We start from the raw sequence: 17,597 nt of genomic DNA, 5'->3' as shown, positions 1-17,597 counted from the left end.
GTTTTGTCTTGCTGTGTTATTGCATGGTATCACATAGAAATAAGGTGAAATGTTTACCATTTTACAGCCAGGGGTTACTGCTGTCAGTGTCCATTGTGTCTTCATTGATTCTTAAGATCATAAACACTGCTTCAACGTAACACTGTAAAACGCCAGTTTTGAAAAGAAAAGACCAAATAGATTATGAATAAAACACATCTACATCTAGAAATGAGTGTCAATATTTTATTCTATAAATGCTGAATACAGTTTCATTTGTGATATTAATTATCAAGAAAAAGGGCTGCGAAGGCGTTGTCTAAATGATATGTCTCAGGTCAGATAAGCACGTAAACTGAGCGTAGAGTCCGTTAGTTTCTGTAATAACACAAGTCAATGGTTTTGGTAAAGTTGGTAAAAGATATTCTCAATCAGACATCAGACCTCACACACGAACGAGGCCACATATGAAGCACGGACAGAAAACAGGTCTACATTTGCAGCTATAAAATATGACGACAGATTAAAACTGGTTTATGAAAACAGAAAACAAGTCACATTGGTAGAAATGTACATGTAAACCAGTCTTTGAGGAAAAAAAGAATGAAAAGGCAGTTTGAGTTCATGGTTATTAAAATGTAAACAACAAAACTGGACAGTCATTGTTGGCCTTTACACGGGTAATCAGGCAACATGTACAGCTGTAAAGGCATTGGACGTAATCTAACAGCCATTTAGATGATGGTCTCTGTGTGAAAGGTGGAGTAGGTGAGTGTTTGTCTCTGGGTGAAGACTGTGGGTGGTGGTGGTGTTGTTGGTGGCGGTGAGGGAGTTGATGCAGACGAGACAGACGAGCGGCTAGCCCAACGAGAGGGCAAACGTCTCTTTGCCGGACACGCAGGTCGTGAAAAGCTCTTCTTGATAGTTACAGAGGACTCTTTGCGTTGCTGTTGAGACAAATATTTTTATGAAGTCTCACTGGATTTAAATATTCCTGTCAACAGCACAATAACGTACATTAGCTCGGTGTGCTTTCATGTAAAGATCTACCGCAGAGCGTGTGAATGAATCACAAGAACTGTCACAATGTTTATATCCAAATTCAACTCAACTAAAAGAGAAGCCCAATTTGAATTATTCTCGTTTATGTAATTCAATCTATGATGCAAACCTATAGTATATATAATGCAAAGAAACTATATATTATTTAGATTGCGAAGTAGATAAAACTTAATTTGATACAACAGGATGATTTTTATAAGTGCAATACAGCTATTAGAACTTGAGGAGGGGTGCCTAATTGTCATGGAAAAAAATCATGACGATCCAAAAAAAAAAAAAAAAGGCAATGGTTGAACTTTTGTCTCCTGCACATGTTCTCTATTTTAGAACTAAGTGAAAAAAGAACTGATTAAATCTCTCTAATGCTTTTCTGACTCATCTGACAATCATTTCGAGTCATTTTGTTGTGTAATTTACCAAGCAGGCAGTCCGTGCAGAGGACTAGCTTCACTAGACTCCTGGCCACGCTACATGTTTCTGTAATTGCACCACATACCTTGGCCTCGTATAAAAAAAAACAGTTAATTGAGGTTTTCTAAAGAGCTAGACATGAAAGATGCAAATTAAACTTTGGTGCCACTAATTCTTTTCATTTCAAGCCTTAATCCAACAAAAAGAAGCTTCTGGGCTCCTTGCTTTGAGCAATCTGCCAATATTTTCTGACAGAAAGTCAACTTAAGGAATTTTAATTGTTCTGGTTAGATGGTTTTGTGGGAACGAGCTATTTTAACAATAAATTCTAAATATTTCCAGACTTGAGAAAAGACTTTCAGTTGTAGATTAAAGAAATTTTTATAATCTTTCTAAGCAATGTCTAATGCTACTGTTACTTAGCACTGAGAAAAGTCTCTGATCACACACATTCACCAGTTACTGTGTGTAAGACTGTACAGCACTCATAGAGACAACCTATTAATTTATGTCTAAAATTAAAAGTTTCAATGAAAATTAGTGTTCTTAATATTTTTATATTATACAGCAACATTTTTTACCTGTATTTCACAGCTGAAGAAGTTTGCAGGTGCTCCAGCACTCTTTAACCATGTATATATTCACAACACAACATTTTTGCAAATGCATTGGGAACAAAGTGACCTCTTGTCTTGAATAAAATGCTACTTAAGACCAGAGCATACTTTTTACACGCTACGCATACACTAGCGTACGTGTACAACAATGAAGTATACTTTGGGATTTAAAGTGATAGTTCACCCAAAAATGAAAATCTGTCATCATTTACTCACCCTCCACTGGACGGTAGCCACTGACAACCATAGTATGGAAGAAAATACTACTGACCTCAATGGCTACCCAAGTTTTCATGTTTGGGTGAACTATCCCTTTAATACACCGCAGTCATCTACACTTGCACCTCATACACTTCTCCGGCTGAGTCATTTAGCATGTACTTGAATGTTTGCAGTTCGGGGGAAAGTGTGTGCTTTTGTGGCTTGAATGGCGTGGGTCTATGTTCGGGAGTGTGTACAGTACTGACCTGCACTGTTACATGTGTCTCTTTGTGGGCTATGACCTGGTGGTGCGGTGTGTGTGTTAGTCTCTGACTGGATCTGGGCTCATGTTGCATATCCAACATTTCCAAGAGGTCCACGAGGTCTTCCTTCTTCCCTGGACTGGGCTGTGACTGCTGATGCTGCTCCTGAGATCTCTCCAAATCCTCATAATTTTTGAGAATCCTCTCAACAGCTCCATAGTTGGACCTAGACTCCATCGGACGAGGATAGGCCGCTAGCGTAGAGGGCTTCCATGGATTTTCATCTAGAATCCGAGACCTGGTGCAACACGTGTCCTTTTTTGTCTGTTTGGGTTTTTTGTCTGCTTGCTGTTGGTCTGTACCAACGTCCAGAACTTTGCTGGACCTTTCCAACTGGGTTTGCAGTTGTGGTGGACTTACAATCAGTTCAAAGCGTTTTTCTCCAACACTTGGGACAAGCTGGTCAACTGAAATTGGTGAAGTCTGTAAAGACTTAACTTCAATGCCTTGCTTCAGACTAAGTTCCTGCTGCAGAGACGAAGACTTAATGACAAGGTCCTTTGCTTCCTTCCTTCTTCCCTCCTCTTTTGGGCACTGTGCCACAAGATCCGAGAGCAAATCCTTGGGATTGTCTTCAACATACCTCAATGGACTGCTTGTAAGCGTGTCCTTTGATATGACCTCTGGTAGACTGTGAGAAGAATCAGTGGATACATTCATGGAAATGTCCTCATCACACCGAACACCCATCCCTGCCTGGAAGAGCGTACGGTTGAACTCTGCCGTTTTCTGCTCAAGTCTCTCATTTCTGGGAGTCACTGTAGCACTGGGATATGGCGAAATAAAGTCTAGCGATGCAACAGAATCTGTAGGCATGTTCGTGGGATGGCATGCACCCTTGTTTTGTTCATCTATTTGGTTTAGACTGCGATCTGAGGCTGCAGCTGAAATGTCCACGTTTGAGAGACATCTCTTAAGAGGTACATATCTGGATGACCTGTTGCTGCCAAATCTACTTCCATCGCAGGACCAGCGGCTCTGGCAGCAGCTGATATTGCACTTGGAATCAACAGGCACGGTGCAGGCTACATTCCCAGAGTCTGTCAGAATTTTCCCCTCATTTTCTTGAAGCATTGCTTCAAATTTTCGTACAATTGCGGGACTGGTGTACTTCCTGTCTGGGTGGGTTCCTGGCCGTTGACACCCTTGCTCTGTACCACTGGACTCTATTTCTGAAACGGAAGGACTGCTTAGATACCAAGATGTACTACGGGCTGGTATGGGTGGGGCTTGTTGTCTTATGTTGTATTGTGGCTTAGCCTCACTTTGCTGCAATTCCATGTTACAACCTTCCCAATTCATCCAGTATTGCTCATCGAGGGATTTAAGGTCTTCACTCATGTTTTTCAAGTACAAAACTGTGTCCTCCATTTCCAAATTGTCCTTTACCCTCTCCACCAACTCAGGCTCTCTTGAAAAAAATGTTGACTCACTGCGGCTTCTAAGAAGGAAAACCAAACAAAGTGATGTTATTATGAAGCACTGCAGCTAATTTATTTGTAATGCATGCAGCACCTGTTTGCAGCCAGGTTTACCTCTTAATATCAGGCCACTTCCTTGTTTCATCTTGGTAGCTACAGAGTTCTTCACTCACACGAGCAATTTCCTTAAGTGCCTACAAGATGTTGATGAATAAGAGGACTTAGATGCAAACTTTAGACCTCAGACCACACAATATAATATAGCACATCTCTAGCCCCACATAGCAGCATCCTAACATGGAATATAATGGATGATAAGTAAATGTACAGTGGATTTACAGCTCCCTAGATTTTGTGTTTCCATTAAGGAATAGTTCATGAGGTTTGGCAAAAATGTATAGCAAGAGTATAATAATAAATCATGAGAGATGACCTAGTATTTGTATCACCGTTAGAGTGGTATGAACAAAGTCTCACCGCATTAAGGGCAGTGTTGTTCTTCTTTTTTCCACTTTCACAGCTTATTTCCATGCTCTGAAATCTTTTGAAAGGGTTAAGGAGGTCATCTTGTCCAGTGAAGCAGGACTTGTTCCCCATTTTCTTTTTCAAACAGCTTTCCAGGATCTCTTCCAGCTCTGCAGTGTCTATGGCCTGTTGTTCAGCAGCACCTTGCTGATTTAACAGTTCGCTTTGATCGCTGTTGCACTGATCGCTGGATTCACTGGTGTTGTGACTGAGTTGACTTGGTTGGGAGTCGATGCTGGCATTGCTTTGCTGGGTTAGAGCCTCAGAGTATTCATTGCTCTGGGCATCTGAGGGATAGGTTACTGCACTCGACAAAGTGCTGGCAGAACATGAGCTGAGCCTTAGTGCATTTTGTCCATCAGTAATTGGTCTCAGAGAACTTCCCGTACGGTGGGCCCTCACTTCATTGTACAACTAGAAAAGACAAAACAATTATGTAGTCCTTGGTATATCTTCCAAAACTCTTGTCACTTACCAAGAGCAGGGTTGTTTAATCCCGCTCCTGGAGGGCCACACGACCTGCAGAGTTTAGCTCCAGCCAGCTCCAGCACACTTGCCTGGATGTTTCTAATTAGTCTGAAGACCTTGATTAGTTGGGTGTGTTTAATTAGGATTGGAGCAAAATTCTGCAGTACAGTGGCCCTACAGGAGCAGGTTTTGACACCCCTTGCAGTACAGCATGGCCTCCCAATGCCAATATTGTGGGTTAAATTTCCAGATAATGCAAGAAATGATCAAATATATACCATGAATATGGCGTAAGTCGCTTTGGATAAAAGTGTCTGCCAAAATGCATATGTAACCACATACCAAAAATCTAAGTCATGGTTCAGTCCCTCAATGCAGCCCTAGAGGGCCATTGCCTTGTTGAGTTTAGCTCCAGGCCTAATCAAAGACACGTGAGCAAGCTAATCAAGGCGTTCAGAGTTACTAGTTACTAAAATTACTGGTTTGATCAGAGTTTGAGCTAAACTCTGCCTGCCAGTGGGAGAACCCTGGTCTAGAGCTAAGCATTTAGAAGTCAAGCTCTATGGGATTACACATAGACTTGGATGGAAAGGAATGGATGGAAAAGGTTATGCCGAGTTCACACTGCACGATTTTCCAAGTCGTCGGATCACTGTTATTTTTACACTGCACGACTATCTGGGGTAGCATTCAGTTGCTGCTGTGTTCGCATTGCACGATGGATCGGCGACAGGAGGTTACACTGCATAACTTTACAATAGGAATAATCGTCGATAACTCTGTCTGGTCCGCAAACTACGTTTCACAACCAAACGCACTTCAGAAGTGATAAGGAAATAACGCAAGCTCACACGTGAGATCAGTGTTTCCGCACGAGACTGGAAATGTTATTAAAATGGTAGCCTGCAAGACATTCGCGATACAAATGGTTTGTGCACTGATGTGCAGCGAAAGGGCAAAAAAGAAAAAAAGATTATGCAGGAGGAAATGGTTATTGTGATATTGTGGCCTATAACTCCTCCCTGATCTTCCTGCTGCTCTGTATCTTACTCTCTCATTGGCTGTAGGTCATCGCCGATGTATTTTACAGTCAGAACTCATTTCACACAGCAGGATTTGGAATCGCCGACAGGTATTTAGCATGCCAAATATTTCACTGATTCTCTCAGATCGCGCCTTTGATAATTCACACTGCGTGATTGTCATTCGCATGAACGAGCATCGATTTGCCTCAGATTTTGGGCATTTGTCAGCGATTTCGCAAAAGCTGTCGGTGAGTGTGAACTCGTCATTAGTTTATGGAAAGGTCTGTAACTAGACCTAAGAAATGCAGCTAAAATGGTAGAGAATAGAGCACTAGCAACACCTTGGTTCTTGGTTTGATTTTGAAGGATTTCCCATACTGATAAGATGCATAGCTCAAATGCACTTTTGATGAAACATGTGCCAAATGCATACATGTTTGGACTTTCACCACCACTAGCTTGAAGCTCTGAGCTTCTGTCTGATGATTGCCAGTCACCACCGGGCTAAACTTCCTTTGGCAGTCACTTGCAATTCCAAGGTTTATATAATGTGACTTCACCACTTCCAATTTTAGGTGTTACCATTATCCATCAAGGCTTGCTTGCAGAGCAGAGCGTTCATTTATCATGGAAGTAAACAGGAGTACTTAGGGAGTCAGATTGAAACAAGATACCGTTCTCTCAGCTGAGCTGTGGGGAGTGGCGCACATCCGCAGACTCACCTCCTCAATCCTCTGCTGCATGTCCATGAGCTGGTTCTCCCACTCCTTCCTCTCAGCCTCAAAGCGTTCCAGCAGCTCAGATTTCTCCTTCACCCAGCCCTTCTCACTGTTCTCCAGCCTGCAGCGGAGGTCCATGGCCGCACTGTGAGTGTCTGCCAGCAGCTTCTTTTGTTCTGCTCTCTCCCGTTTCAGAGTATCCCCTAGTTCTGGACTCCTCACAGTCTCCACCACCACACTACATCCCCGGGCTTCTAACTGTGGGGGAAGAGAGGCAGGGATTTGCTGACCACCAAATAGGAAATGGGTGTATAGGACAGTTGTACAGAGAAAAGCAAGCATTTGAACAGGAAAGAGGAGTTTGGGGAAACCTATCGCCAACAGGATGAACTGGACCTCGAGTCCTCACCAAGGCCTCATCGGATGCCCAGCATAAGCCTACTCACACAAACAGCTCAGACTAGTGCCGAGAGTTTTGTATGTAATGGAGAGGCCACGTCGGTATGCTGACCCCCCGATGATCCTGGAAAGAGAGCTCACTAGACAGCAGACACTAAATCCATATTTGTCACTGAGCTTGATTGAACTCTGCAGCTGACAGATGCTGTTGATGTCATTGAGACCTATAGTCTGCATGAATGAGTACGTATAATTTTGCTTGTTGTGTTTTATTAATTTTTTAAAATGCTATTCAAAAGCATTTTTTTTTAAGAATACTTTTAGCTTGGAAGCATTAAATAGGTAAAAAGTCAGAGTAAAGGCATTAACAATGTTGCGAAAGCTTTCCATTTCAAATGCTGTTCTTTTGACCTTTCTATTCATCAAAGAATCCTGAAAAATAAAATGTATCAGTTTCCACAAAAATATGAATGTTTTCAACATTGATAATAATCAGAAATGTTCCTTGAGCAGCAAATCAGCATATTAGAATGATTTCTGAAGATCATGTGACACTGAAGACTGCAGTAATGATGCTGAAAATACAGCTTTGATCACAGAAATAAATTACATTTTAACATATATTCACATAGAAAGCAGTTTTTTAAATTGTAATAATATTTCACAATATTACTGCTTTTACTGTATTTTTAATCAAATAAATGCAGCCTTGCTGAGCACAAGAAATATTTCAAGAACGTTAAAAAATCTCTTTAATGGTAGTGTATATCAAAAATCTCTTCTGAACATATGAAGATGCCACTATTCTGCACAACAAAATCTGACACCTTAAAATAGCTGAGAACTCAGTTGAGATGTTTTAAAGTCTTGCTCGCACTAAACCTGCATGAGCCACTATCTGTGCAACCGCCAAGACAAAAATAGGTGAATCTTATTTATGCTTCTCATAGCAACGAACCAGTGTGAAGCAGCGTCTGTATAAACAGTGTGCTCCTGTAGCACTAAAATGTGCTGGCACAATGTCATTAAACCTATGCGTTCTCCTGGGTGCGCTAGCAGCGTGTGTTTACAAGCAGAGGGCATGTGAAACACTGATGTGCCATGTAACCAGTGCTTCTGTAGATTTAAGACTAAAATATAATGACCGCGGTTGCTGTGCGCTCTGTGTCTGGGTAACAATGTCACAAAAACAGCTCTCTATTAATAGACAGCAAGACCAATCCTTTAGCATCTCACATTCCTAAGGGTGGGGCCCTGGAGGAACTCATCTCTGTTTTAAAGATCAAAAATATGCTCAGAAATATGCTGGCACATACCCTGCTGTGAATGCCTAGCGGTGAACCTAAGAAATCCACTGGGACAAAAGTATGTGCTGTGGTAGGATGTGGACGGCAAAGAAAACAAGTTTTTACAGTTTAGTTTGACCCCTCTCTGAATTCTGTTCTCTGCACCAACTAATACTTTGGGTGGATTTGTGCGGCTAAACCCAAATTGTTTTCTGAATTCAAACAAGTGCAGCTGCGGTGAAGTCCGCAGAGTCACTAAACAGCAGCACACCATTATGAGGCTATTCTTTTGTAGTGTGTTTAACTTGGACCACAGCATGATGGAGTCTCGTCTGTCTAATAACGCTTTGTGTCTAATATATGTCCTGAGGTGCAGTTCATCACAAGATACGGCATCACACAACCATTCAAAGCTGCTCTACTCTTCATCTCATGTGCAGTGCTGCCTGTACTGTATTAGGAGTGTCTGAGTCACTCGTTCACACTTATACCATAATGTATGAAACCCTAATCTTCTCTCACCGTGGATAGTGAACACAAGACGATCTGGACTGTGTCTTTATAAGGATGTCATAAACAGAAATGAAAGCGTTCCATACGAGAGGGACAAAGCACTAAGGTGAAAGCTAATCAGAAGTGGGTGCTATTTTTAGTTTGGTAACATAGTTTCCACATATTACTCCTACATCTTACCGTGAAATGTCAAATTACTTTTTCATTCCTTGTAGATATTATCTAATATCTGGTCTTGTGTGGCCGCTTACCCACAAAGCTGCTGTTGACAGGATATATTTGTACTTGATAGTGTTTGTGTTACACAAAGCCTATGCAATCTCTGAGTTATGCTCAATGACAAGTATTTGAAAACCAACAAATAATTAAAGCATGCATTCTCTGTGTGCATTATCAACATGCCAGCTGAGATTGTTGTCCTTTTAGCATTTTAATTTTTAAACAAAAACATTTTTCTTTTCATTTTTTTCATGTCTCATTTATTTTTTTATGTGCTGTTATTTTGTTGATGTGTTATTTGCGTTTTTTTTTTTTTTTTTAAATTGGTTTGTGCTTCATAATGGTTCTTTTTTCCCCCCTGAAAGACATTAAATATTGTATAAAACATGCAATAGATTTTTATTTTTATTACCTTAAAATTCATACAATTTCATTCTTATTTCACACAACAGCTCTACTGCATATGCCATAACTTATTTAACTTAAATAAATTCACATCAAGTTCACATTGTGACAACTTACCCCACATAGTGTGACAACATGCCTCGCTATAGTCTGTGTTCAATTAACAGTATATTTTACCCTGGGAAATTACCGTGCATCTGTTGAATAGCTGTTTTTGGTCAACCCTGCGTACAGAAACCGACTTTCACAAATAAACCCACCCTGAGAAACACTCACTGGAGTAAAATTGCTATCAATATATCATAAAGAGATGTGCATTTTCATACCTGAGTAATGCGACTTTTCAGCTCTGATCGCTCCAGTTCCCAAGCGCATCGATCCTTCATGTACTGCAGCTCCAGCTCACCCCGTTTACTCTCTTCACGCTTCACCCCCGACTGCACCTCCTCTAAAACACACTTCAGATCCAACAATATCCTCCTGTTCTCTCCACCCTGCAAATACAACGCAGAATAAGAGAGAAGACGTCGGCATTTCATTGCACACCGTTGTTTGGTCAAATCCACTCAGTCATGTCGCATGCATGCATCCGTTTGTACTTGTATATCAGCAACTTGTCTCAAAAGCATTTCCTTCTCCATTCTCCACTCCTCCTTCTCCTGATCGAAGCGCTTCTTTAATTCCTCGAGTTTCTTTTTTGTGCGCGTGTGCGGACTCTGTAGCTCCAGATTCGGAGTTTGTCCTCCAGTCGCATCGGATGCAGCAGCAGCAGAAGGTCCAGGTGGAAGCTCCAGAAGGTTGCTCGGGAAAGACCGAACCCTGGCGGGACTCTGGAGCTTCTTGCCGGCCCTCTCCAGACGCGAGCACGGGACAAACTCCCAGCCTTGCGCCTTGCTCACATACCCGCTCGATCCATTTCCACACGCGTTCCACATTTTTCAGTCACAACGAAACACGAATCACAGCCTCTTTTTAACTATGTGCAGTTGCAGTCCCTTTATAACACACACTTATTATTATCCGAAACCAGCCATCTCTGCCCTCTCCTCCGCAGCCCAGGCTGCGCTCTCTGCGCCGCGCGCATTTGTTGCTTCCATGTTAATAAAGGACGACAAGGTCAACCTGTCATTCTCTGGCGCCGACTTCACAATGAAAATAGTATCGTCCTCTCAACATTATTGTCTACATTATTTTATCCTTAATGAAATAATCTAGTGAACTGCAGAATGAAGTTGTCCATTAGCTTACTCTGCTTCAGACTGAAAAGGACACCGATAGACTCGGAGTCAAGAGCTCAAAATACTCTGAGCTCACTGATGTAAGAGTTCACATGTATTTTTACCTCTGTCTCTAGGCCTGTCTGTTGGACGCAAGTCGTTGTGGAGCCCGGTCTCATGAAAATGCATATAAATAGTACGCCAAATAAAAACAAAAACTGGTGGTACCGATACGCAAAAATGTAGTTTGGCGTGCATATGATACGCATCTACCCCACAACCCTAATCCTACCCATTGCGCATCATATGCACGCCAAAGTCAATTTTTGCGTATCAATACCAGTTTTTGTTTTTATTTGGCGTACTATTTATACGCACTTTTATGAGATCGGGATGGTCGTTCAGCGTCTTATGCACATCGAAACTTCAACTTTAACTTATTGACACCTTACAGTGATTTTACAGTAGGCTATGGTGTGTTAAAAAAATCTTTAAAATGACCATAATGTATGGTAATAGTAATAAAACAATAGTAAAAATGGGCAACACTTTATTTTGATAGGTTTTCTACTAACAGTAAGTAACTTTACAACTACATGTCAACTAGCAGTCACTGGAGTATTAATTTTTTCCAACTGCTTACACACATTTTCAAAACTTTCACTTTTTTTTTTTTTTTTTTTTTTAAACTTTACACACAAATCCAGGAATTGCACGAACAAAATGCTTCACATCTCTTGCAAAATGAAACACTGCATTCAAAATATCACAAACACATCTCAAAAGCAAACATTTGCAAACACCATAATATTAATTCCTGTTAGATTTTTGTGTGTTGCATAGAGAATTGTGTGTTGTGTTTTGCAAGAAGTGTTTTATGAAATTCAAATGCTGAGAATTAGTGTATGGTTTTGCAGATTTGGTGTCAGCTTTCAGAAAATCTGTGACAAGTAAAGATTTAGCGTGTAAGCAGTTGAAAAAAAACTGTTGTAGACTGTCTGCTTAATATCTTCTAACACTTTATTTTGATGGGTCCACAACATACTATGAGAAACGTTTCAAGTATGTCAACTTATTCTACTAAACCTACCCTAACAGTCTACTCTGAGAGTTAGTAGACATGTAGCTGCAAAGTTACTAAGTAGAATGTGGACTAGTGTAACCTAAAAATGAGAACCTACTTAGAAACAAAGGAAACTGAAAGGAACTAATCACAGAGAGAATGTGACAACTTCACACTTTCTTGTCAAACAGTTTGATGACTGAAAACAGTTATCCATCCATATTTTAGTTAAATTAAATATTTTTTAAAACAGTAATATTACACTCCATGTTCAGTATATTTTTACATTTGTTTCTAATCAAAATTAACAAGTAGCATTTTAGCCAAGTTCATCAACATACGGTGGCGATCGACTTTGCTTTACTTTAAAATGTAAATTTCAAAGGTTAGGTCAGGTAGAAAAGATCCTAAAAATAAAAACTGCACATATCCGCCTTTAAGAGTGTATTTTACACTTTTCACTACATTTTGCAGTAGTGCACAAACTAGTGTTAATTTCTGAGGGTCGCAATGAGTACAAAAGAAGAAAATAAAACAGCTGCCAATATTCACAGTTTTCAGTGTAAAACAGATCATCAACATTTAAAACAGATTTTGATATATACATCACACATTCTTTATTTTGAAAGTGCAAAAGGTATCAAATGGGATTTTCATCCTGATGTCAGACGGTTATATGGTTCTTTAGAAAATCATCTAAGCACTGGAGCGTCAGAGAAGGGCTTCACTTTGTCCTCTGTTAACAGATTATACTTATCACCAATACACTCATCACCTAAAATGCAACATCAAGAACTTTTTTAATCTCCAAATAACCACATGGTCAACTGGGTTCTTGAGGGAAAAGGGAGAATATAAATAGGATAACATGCTGCAAACATCAATTTTTTTTTTACTAATGTACAAATTGTGTTATTATTGTTTGCAAAACATGTTTTACAGTCAATAAAATGTTGGAGCAAAGAAGTTTTCATGTGCTGTATAAATAATCAGATAATTAGGACGTAATGCAAAAGCATAATTTAAACTGCATTAATTGTAACACATTAATGAAATACAAAAAAATACTCACCAAATATACTATGCAATCAGTGAAGCGCAGCTGTCATCGCTGTTTTTGAATGGAAGCTTGTGTTTGGTTGAGTGACTGTATTCTGTGCCTGAAATGATGACCACTTCCTGTACCGTGCGTAACCTTGATGACATGTCCAAAATCAATATGATAAATTAAGAAAGCAGAAAAAAAAGAAAAGGAAGAAAGCAACAAAACTGTAGCATAAATTAAAAATGAAAGTTTACAGAACAAAGAAAAGAGTGAAAAGAAAGACTAGTTTGAAAATAGTGGCGTACGATAAAGATGAAAATAAGACAAGGATGAGAATAAGCAAAATAATAGGCTGAAACATCTGGGTTGATTTTAGAAATGGAGGAGGAAATATAAGAGAGAGAGGAACAGTGAGTCTAAAGAGAAGCAGAACAGTGAAATATTCATTGCATATGTTCAAGATTAGAAAATATCACATTTATCCAAGCAACAAACCATACCAAATTAAAGGAAAAGTCCAACCCAGAATTACAAGAAGTCCAAACCCATATGCTGTTTTGGTAACACTTTAGTTTAGGGACCAATTCTCACTATTAACTAGTCACTTATTAGCATGCATATTAGCTGTTAATTAGTACTTATAAAGCACATATTAATGGCTTATTCTGCATGACCATATTTTAGATCCCTTAATCCCCATTCTTAAACTTAACAACTACCACACTAACTATTAATAATTAGCTAATTAGGATCTTATTGAGGCAAAAATCATAGTTAATAGTGAGAATTGGTCCCCAAACTAAAGTTTAACTGCTGGTTTTATTTATTTATTTATATTTATGTTAAGAGTTAACAAATGTTTATGCCGTTTTTTTAATCATGCATTTTATACCAAGCCTTTTTTTTTAGTCATATGGCCTTGTCTGACAAACAGACCAAAACTGAAGCCATTATTTTCTAAAAATTCTGTTCTCCACCTTAGCTGTCAAATCAAACTGCCATATTCAATGTCAATAACATCTGCAAACATCATGCAAACAATATCATCGAGGTCAAACCTGATGCTATATTTCATTTCATGGCAGAATGCAAAGATTTGCAGTGAATATAAACTACTTAAATTCAGTCTGTTCTCAAAATTACCTGAAAATGAATGTGAATACTCAAATTAGTCATTTAGTGTGACTGTAATGCGATGAATATTAAACCTGTAGTACTATTCTTCAAAATAGGGCCAGAATGATATGAGAATTATTAAATAATGATTGAAAGGTTAAATATTTCAGGCCAAATATTCCTTTAAACAGACTTGGGCAAGTCTCACGTGTATTTGCACTTACAGACAGAGGCTCTTCAGTTTCTCGGTCTTCTGGTTTTGGGACTTCCAGGCGGTCAATGAAGTTCTGCAGCTCCTTCCTGAAGGCTTTCATCTGAGCATTGATGCGGTAGAGCAGCTCGTGCTCTCGTATCCGACCGCCCTCGTCATCCTCATCCATTCTTCCAAACAGCTCTCCGTTGGTGGCGTAAACACGAGCCTCCGCGATGATGGTGCTGGTATCAGCGATGAGTCTGTCGATGGTCCTGCTCAACCTCTCGGCCTCCATGCGGATATCAATCATCTGCTGGCGGTCTTTGAAACCTCTCGATAAAAAGCGTCCCTCCGGGGTGTAAAGGGAGCGAGTGGGAGTCAGGCACCGGATGTTGAGGACTTCGTCGGAGTCGCTTTCTCCGCCGACGGGACCCTCACGTTTGCGATGCGGCGTGAGGCGAGAGCAGTCGTCGTCGCTTTCCCTGCGGCCGCAGTCGCTCTCTGCGTCGCTGTCTCTCGGGCTGCTGCGGATGCCGAGATGCGAGGCCAGATCGTAGCGCTGCATGTTGGACAGCAGCACACGGTTTTCATACTGCAGCTGCATCACTTTCCCGCTCAGTTCGTTGATCTGCAGCCTAGCGGCTTTGAGCTCTTCCTGCAGGGCTTCAAATTTCGCTCCATCGACTGCTCCGCTGCTAAAGCGCGATCCCTCGTGCGACCCGGCCTTGTATTTGAGCTTGTTGAGCTCGCTAGTCATCTTCTTATTCTGCTCTTCCACGTCAGCCAAATTGCGGCGCAGAAGCTCAGCCTCGTCCTCCACCAACTGCAACTGCTGCCGAAGTTCGGAGAGCGCCTCGCTCTGCTCTCTGGACGAGGGGTCCATCGTCCCTCCAGACAGCTCATCCCCACGCATATCGTCCAGCTCTGCCTTCAGCCCGCGGTTTTCCACTTCCAGCTCCACGATTTTGCGGCCTAATATATTGGCTTCTTCTTCCACCAGCCGCAGACGCAGCTTCAGCTCGGACTCTCTGGTGGTTGGAGGACCTCCAGCCTCGCCTTTGGGGAGAGGACTGTCTACATCACCGTAAAAGGAGCGGTACTTCTGCAGCTCCTGCTCTAGACGGTCCTTCTCTTTGTCTATCTTAGCCATTTTCTTCCGCATTAAGATAGCCTCCTCTTTGATGAAGGCCAACTGGCATTTCAGATCTTCATTTTCCTCCTATGGAAGAAAACAAATGGTTTTTAAATGGTGTTTAATTTACTTTCAAATTGTCCACGTGTTGATGCAAACCAAGGTACGTTGCATTCAAGGTCAGCGTTGCCAGATTGGGAGGATTCCCACCCAAATGGACAGTTTTGCTTTGGATGGGTGGACAAAATTTGGGCTGGTCTGGGATCAGTTTGGTGGGATTTGAGGGTAATGTATTACAAGTAACGCGAGTTACGTAATCAGATTACTTTTCCAGGTAACTAGTAAAGTATCGCATTACTTTTAAATTTACAAGAAAATATCGGAGTTGCTTCTTCAAATAAGTAACTCCAGTTACTTTGTTTTCCAGTTTATTCAACGACACCTCTCCCGTCTCCATGTTGAGAGGCAGAGGCACTTCCTTCATCCTGAGGCTTATTCATTTCACTTTTAGTGTGAAAGAGCCTTTACAGATGCCAAAAATATAACTTTGGGTTTTTTTTTTATTAAAATACAAATAGGCAAGCCCAGCCCAGGTGACCCAAAAAGTTAGCTTATTGAACTAATTATGTTGCTTATTCCGATCACATTTTCCTATTAAGTTAAAGTGGTCATTATAAACCTTGGCTGGCATGGCACTAGAATTCTATCACATTATCTTGGCAGTGAACGTTTTGGGCTGGAAATCATCGACCTAGTCTGGCATCACTGTTCAAGGTACACATGTTGTCAGTCCTTGCATTCCCTGGGAATCAAACCCGTGACCTTGGCGATGCTACAGCACCATGCTCTGCTGTCTGTGCTACAGAAAGGCTCTGGGTGCAAACAGCATTGCTCTTACCTCTGATGGGGTTTGTGGAGTCCTCTTCTCTGATTTCTGGACATCTTTTCCTCTTCGTTTCAGAGAGAGCTGACAGAAATATGATTGCATGTTCATAATTTGCAATATATTGGAAATAAAAATGATGGAACTTCATTATTTATACAGAAAGTATCCGTATTCTCAAAACAAATGATGCTTGATGTGTCTGTGCGTATGTTACATGAGTATACAGAGACAAACCGTACAAAATAGTTTTTTTGAAGTTGTAAACAAAACAACGAATATGTTTTACAAGAAAATACTATGTCAAGTCTTTCTGCTTAAAAATTTCATACTTCATTCAGTAATCAGTATTTGTAATGTTAATTATAGCAATTTAGTTTAAAAAGGTTCATTCAATACCATTTGTTCTCACAGTGCACTGAAGATGGCTTAGTTTGACATCTGTACACTCTCACCTCTTTGGTCTTCTCCAGCTCATTCTGTAAAGCCTGTTTGGTCACCTCCACTTCAATCAGCTGTTGCCGCAGTCTTTCATTCTCGTCTTCTGTTCTCGTTCGCTTCTCCTCCACATTCTCCAGTTCGTTGTGCAGACGCACAGACACATCCTTGGCCACCTGGTGGAGGAATGAACATTGTAGAGATGTTGTTGTCTTTTTACTGTCACTGTCTCATCCATTGTTATTTTGTGACTGTGGTTTTTTGACACTAGTTTGTACGGTCTGGCAGCAAAGTGAAGAATGTTATATCTGACCCGTGCATTATTTATTTACATGCATTATAGTTAACCTTGAGGATTTGACTCTACCTTTAGGTCTTGCTCCAGGCTCCTCAGCAGTTCCCCGTCAAATTCACCGGTTTCTGCAAATCGCATTCTCTTCCTCTCTGCCTTTCGCAGGCGATACTGAAGGATTCTGCAGTTCTTATGGGCTCTCTCCAGTTCACGCCGCATGTCCTGTAGCTGACAGGCGTCTTCCTCGTAGAACGTGTCCCTCATTTCATCCATCTCTGCTCGCATTTCTTCAATTTCATGCTAAGAAATCACAAGTTCACATGTCGGTCAGGTTTGCTTATATAACTATATTTAATATGTATAATTTTATGTTGGTCAATGACAAATAACGGTGGAGCATTTTAAAATCTAGTTAAAATGTCAGAGCCAATTGTCAGAAATGCAACCAATTTATTTTGGTTTAAAAAAACCTTTACTGCACGTTTAACAAAAGTTATGATATAGTTATGATATGATATATATATATGATATCATTTATAATATTTGTCTCAGATCAAAATGAAAATGTAACTGACTTGTTATAGCACTTGCATATCATTGCTCTTTTGTTGATTTTGATTGCTTCCATTGTCCTCATTTGTAAGT

At 40.5% G+C, this 17,597-nt stretch overlaps 2 protein-coding genes and 1 long non-coding RNA gene across 5 annotated transcripts in view; 1 reads left to right on the top strand and 2 right to left on the bottom strand.

The window, feature by feature from the left end:
- The window catches only part of LOC131521419 (uncharacterized), a 31,381-nt gene that overhangs the window by 1,620 nt on the left and 12,164 nt on the right, over window positions 1-17,597 (top strand). The window lies entirely within an intron of this gene.
- Window positions 211-13,048, bottom strand: soga3a (SOGA family member 3a). Of its 2 annotated transcripts, none has more exons than XM_058746094.1 (7): window positions 10,173-11,066; window positions 9,900-10,067; window positions 6,755-7,009; window positions 4,492-4,953; window positions 4,129-4,208; window positions 2,537-4,034; window positions 211-926 (listed from the first exon to the last, which is right to left on the bottom strand). In XM_058746094.1, exons 1-7 carry the CDS (start codon window positions 10,506-10,508, stop codon window positions 714-716), a joined length of 3,012 nt encoding a protein of 1,003 aa, XP_058602077.1. In that variant the 5' UTR covers window positions 10,509-11,066; the 3' UTR covers window positions 211-713. The 2 variants fall into 2 exon arrangements, with proteins under 2 accessions (XP_058602077.1, XP_058602078.1); XM_058746095.1 differs by lacking the exon at window positions 10,173-11,066 and adding an exon at window positions 12,926-13,048 and having other exon boundaries at window positions 212-926.
- The window catches only part of LOC131521415 (protein SOGA3), a 7,428-nt gene continuing 2,756 nt past the window's right edge, over window positions 12,926-17,597 (bottom strand). Inside the window, exons 3-7 of one of the 2 annotated variants that reach the window (XM_058746098.1) lie at window positions 17,028-17,252; window positions 16,678-16,836; window positions 16,238-16,306; window positions 14,239-15,426; window positions 12,926-13,048 (exon numbers count right to left, since the gene is read on the bottom strand). In XM_058746098.1, the coding sequence (XP_058602081.1) occupies window positions 12,959-13,048; window positions 14,239-15,426; window positions 16,238-16,306; window positions 16,678-16,836; window positions 17,028-17,252 (1,731 nt within the window). In that variant the 3' untranslated portion in view covers window positions 12,926-12,958. Of the gene's footprint in view, window positions 13,049-13,131; window positions 13,260-14,238; window positions 15,427-16,237; window positions 16,307-16,677; window positions 16,837-17,027; window positions 17,253-17,597 lie in introns of those variants that run through there. The other variant, XM_058746097.1, reaches the window with a different exon arrangement.

This window comes from Onychostoma macrolepis, chromosome 16 (genome assembly GCF_012432095.1).
Source record: "Onychostoma macrolepis isolate SWU-2019 chromosome 16, ASM1243209v1, whole genome shotgun sequence".
NCBI lineage: Eukaryota > Metazoa > Chordata > Actinopteri > Cypriniformes > Cyprinidae > Onychostoma > Onychostoma macrolepis.
The sequence above is the reverse complement of the archived record's forward strand: the minus strand, read 5'-3'. Positions and strand labels throughout refer to the sequence as shown.

Excerpts from the sequence above, each read along its gene's own strand:
- soga3a (XM_058746094.1), bottom strand. The coding sequence starts at position 10,508 with ATGTGGAACGCGTGTGGAAATGGATCGAGCGGGTATGTGAGCAAGGCG. Across the intron at positions 4,209-4,491 it reads ACAACACTGCCCTTAATGCG|GCACTTAAGGAAATTGCTCG; the intron begins GTGAGACTTTGT and ends AACATCTTGTAG. Across the intron at positions 927-2,536 it reads AGACACATGTAACAGTGCAG|CAACGCAAAGAGTCCTCTGT; the intron begins GTCAGTACTGTA and ends TTGTCTCAACAG.